Source organism: Bufo gargarizans, unplaced genomic scaffold (assembly GCF_014858855.1).
Source record: "Bufo gargarizans isolate SCDJY-AF-19 unplaced genomic scaffold, ASM1485885v1 original_scaffold_1799_pilon, whole genome shotgun sequence".
Classification (NCBI taxonomy): Eukaryota; Metazoa; Chordata; class Amphibia; order Anura; family Bufonidae; genus Bufo; species Bufo gargarizans.
Window position 1 is genome coordinate 229,013 of NW_025334523.1, and position 2,986 is coordinate 231,998.

A 2,986-nucleotide genomic window follows, 5' to 3' on the forward strand; every position below is an offset into this window, starting at 1 on the left:
GGAGCTGATGTGACAAACAAGGCTGCGTGCACACTTCTGCGGCTGCTGCTGCTGGGACATCGTGGGATGCCATGTAGTTGTCTGATCGGATGCAAAACTATATATCAGAGAGGGACAGAGAGAGAGAGAGAGTTCTCATCTGGAGGGCTGTGATCTTCATGGCGTATTGATGCAAAATAGATCCGTGCCAGGAGATCATGATCCAGAGGAGAGGGAGGCTGGACTGACCCCCTTCTCCCAAATAGCTGGTGCTGGAGAAGATCAAGGGAGCAGCCAGATCATGATGGTGCAAAGTGCTCATCTCTGCCTGGGAGCAAAGTCAGTGGATGTCTGGAAGCAGCCCTGAGTCACCACCACAATGCAGCTGGCAGAGGCGAAGTGCCCCTGGCCCCAGAGGCAATAACTACACCTGAGGAGCAGCTCTCACTGGAATGAAGAATGGGTATGTGTACAGCTGGCACACACACTGCACACACAGGCACCTGCAGGCATGGCCAGGGCACATACAGGCTCCAGACTAATGCACACTCCTGGATAGCTGCACCTCTCTCAGCAACATGATGGCATATTGTGTTTTATACACCTGAATGATATTGTTTTATAAATTATAAATATATATGCATATTAATAAAACTATATATATTTCATTATAGATTTAGTGATACATAAGCAAAAAACAAAAAATGCAAATATTTAAAATATATAATATATATATATATATATATATATATATATATCTGAGTGTGTATGTATATATATATGATATATTATAATATATAGACATATATATATATATATATATATATATATATAAAATGGTTATATATTTTTTTATAAATATTTAATTTAAATATATGATTATAGATTTAGTAATAAAAATGCAAATATTATATATATGTATATATATATATATATATATATATATACACAAGATATAGACAGTTATATATATACATATAATTAGATAGGACACACATTTATTTACATCTGGAGCTGATATTATTTATGTACTTCTCCTCATGTTGAACTAGAAGACATCCAATATCTTGAATGCATGCTTCATTTAGAATTGCTACATGAAGATGTTATTTTTCCAATATCATGGAAGCAAAGCTGTTCTGCCTCTTCTATTCTATGTCTATCCTCTAAGCATTGCAGATCAGAAAATCACGTCCAGGCTTTTGCTTGTAGGTTTCAACCCTTATCGGTTATTAAGAGGATCAGCTGTATTCCTGCTTCTAGCCCTTCTGGTTTTCATGGCTATGCTCTCCTCTGCTGAACGTGGGTGCCCTACAGGATGTAGGTGTGATGGAAAAATGTTTTATTGCGAGTCTCAGAAGCTGCAGGAAATCCCTTCATCAATATCTGCTGGATGTATCGGGTTATCTCTTCGATATAACAGCCTCTACGTCCTGAAATATAATCAATTCAAAGGTCTTAATCAGCTTACATGGTTGTACGTAGACCATAACCACATCAGCAGCATCGACGAGAACGCGTTCAGTGGGATCCGTCGATTAAAGGAGCTGGTTCTGAGCTCTAACAGGATATCTCATCTGCTGAATAACACCTTCAGACCTGTGACTAACCTGAGAAATCTAGACTTGTCCTACAACACCATGCAAAAACTTGGACCTGGCCAATTTAAGGGCTTGAGGAAACTGCAGAGCTTACACTTGAGGTCTAATTTATTAAGAAACGTTCCAGTTAGAATATTTCAGGATTGCAGAAATCTAGAACTTCTGGATCTAGGTTATAACAGAATCCGGAGTTTGGCCCGAAATGTTTTTACAGGTATGATCAGATTGAAGGAACTGCATTTAGAGCACAATCATTTCTCCAAACTCAACTTAGCTCTTTTCCCTAGGCTGGTTAGTCTACAGAACCTCTACCTACAATGGAACAGGATCAGTTTCATAGGACAAACCATGTCATGGACTTGGACCTCACTACAAAGACTCGATTTATCTGGCAATGAGATTGAGGCATTCAGCGGCCCGAGTGTATTTCAATGTGTCCCGAACCTTCAGAGGCTTAACCTGGATTCTAATAAGCTGACCTTTATAGGCCAGGAGATCTTGGACAGCTGGGGATCTATGACAGATGTTGGCCTGGCAGGGAATATCTGGGAGTGTAGCCGAAATATCTGTTCCTTGGTCAACTGGTTAAAAAGTTTTAAAGGCTTACGAGACAACACCATTCTTTGTGCCAGCCCAAAGGATCTGCAGGGGGTCAACGTCATCCAGGCGGTCAAAAGCTACAATATTTGCAGCAAAAATGTGACTGAAAGCAGGGAACTGAAAACCACTGGGCGGAATACAACAGTGAAACACAAAATTACAAGAACTAAACATGAAAGTAACCATTCAACGCCTCCGACTGTCGGAGTGACAGCACCTGGCTATGATACCAGCGGGGATGCTCATAGTGTTTCTTTACATAAAATAATAGCAGGGACTATTGCTCTGTTCCTGTCAGTATTAGTGATATCCTTAGTAATCTACGTGTCATGGAGAAGGTCTCCAGCAGGTGTAAGGCATCTGCAGCAGGCAACTCTTATGAAAACTCACAGCCAAACAAAAAGATCATCCCTAACACAAATTAGCCTAACACCACAGGAGTTTTATGTAGACTACAAGCCGGCAACTAGCAGAGAAACTTGTGACTCCATAAGCAGTTCTGGACCCTGCACCTTTACCAAGACAGGTTCCAGGGAATGTGAGGTATAAGACGCGAGAACATCCTTCTTTTTATTTATTTTTAGGATGACTTTTTTTTTTTTTATGGAACTGCAGTAATTCCTCTTCTCATTTCTCACTGATGTCACATATAGACAGCTGTATAAATATTACTATGTTCATTTCTGCTACCAAATTATAAAGAAAGACATTACGAGAATTGCCGCTGTAAAATCCCGGAGAGATGGTGTGCAATATATTGTGAGTTATGGTGCTGTTTCTTTCATTTTTTTTTTCATTTTGGATTA

At 39.8% G+C, this 2,986-nt stretch overlaps 1 protein-coding gene across 1 annotated transcript; it reads left to right on the plus strand.

Moving 5' to 3' along the window:
• Nucleotides 1–328: 328 nt before the first annotated feature.
• LRRTM3 (leucine rich repeat transmembrane neuronal 3) lies at nucleotides 329–2,729 on the plus strand. Its single transcript, XM_044274513.1, has 2 exons — nucleotides 329–442; nucleotides 1,192–2,729. Exons 1-2 carry the CDS (start codon nucleotides 439–441, stop codon nucleotides 2,727–2,729), a joined length of 1,542 nt encoding a protein of 513 aa, XP_044130448.1. The 5' UTR covers nucleotides 329–438.
• The last annotated feature ends 257 nt before the right edge of the window (nucleotides 2,730–2,986 follow it).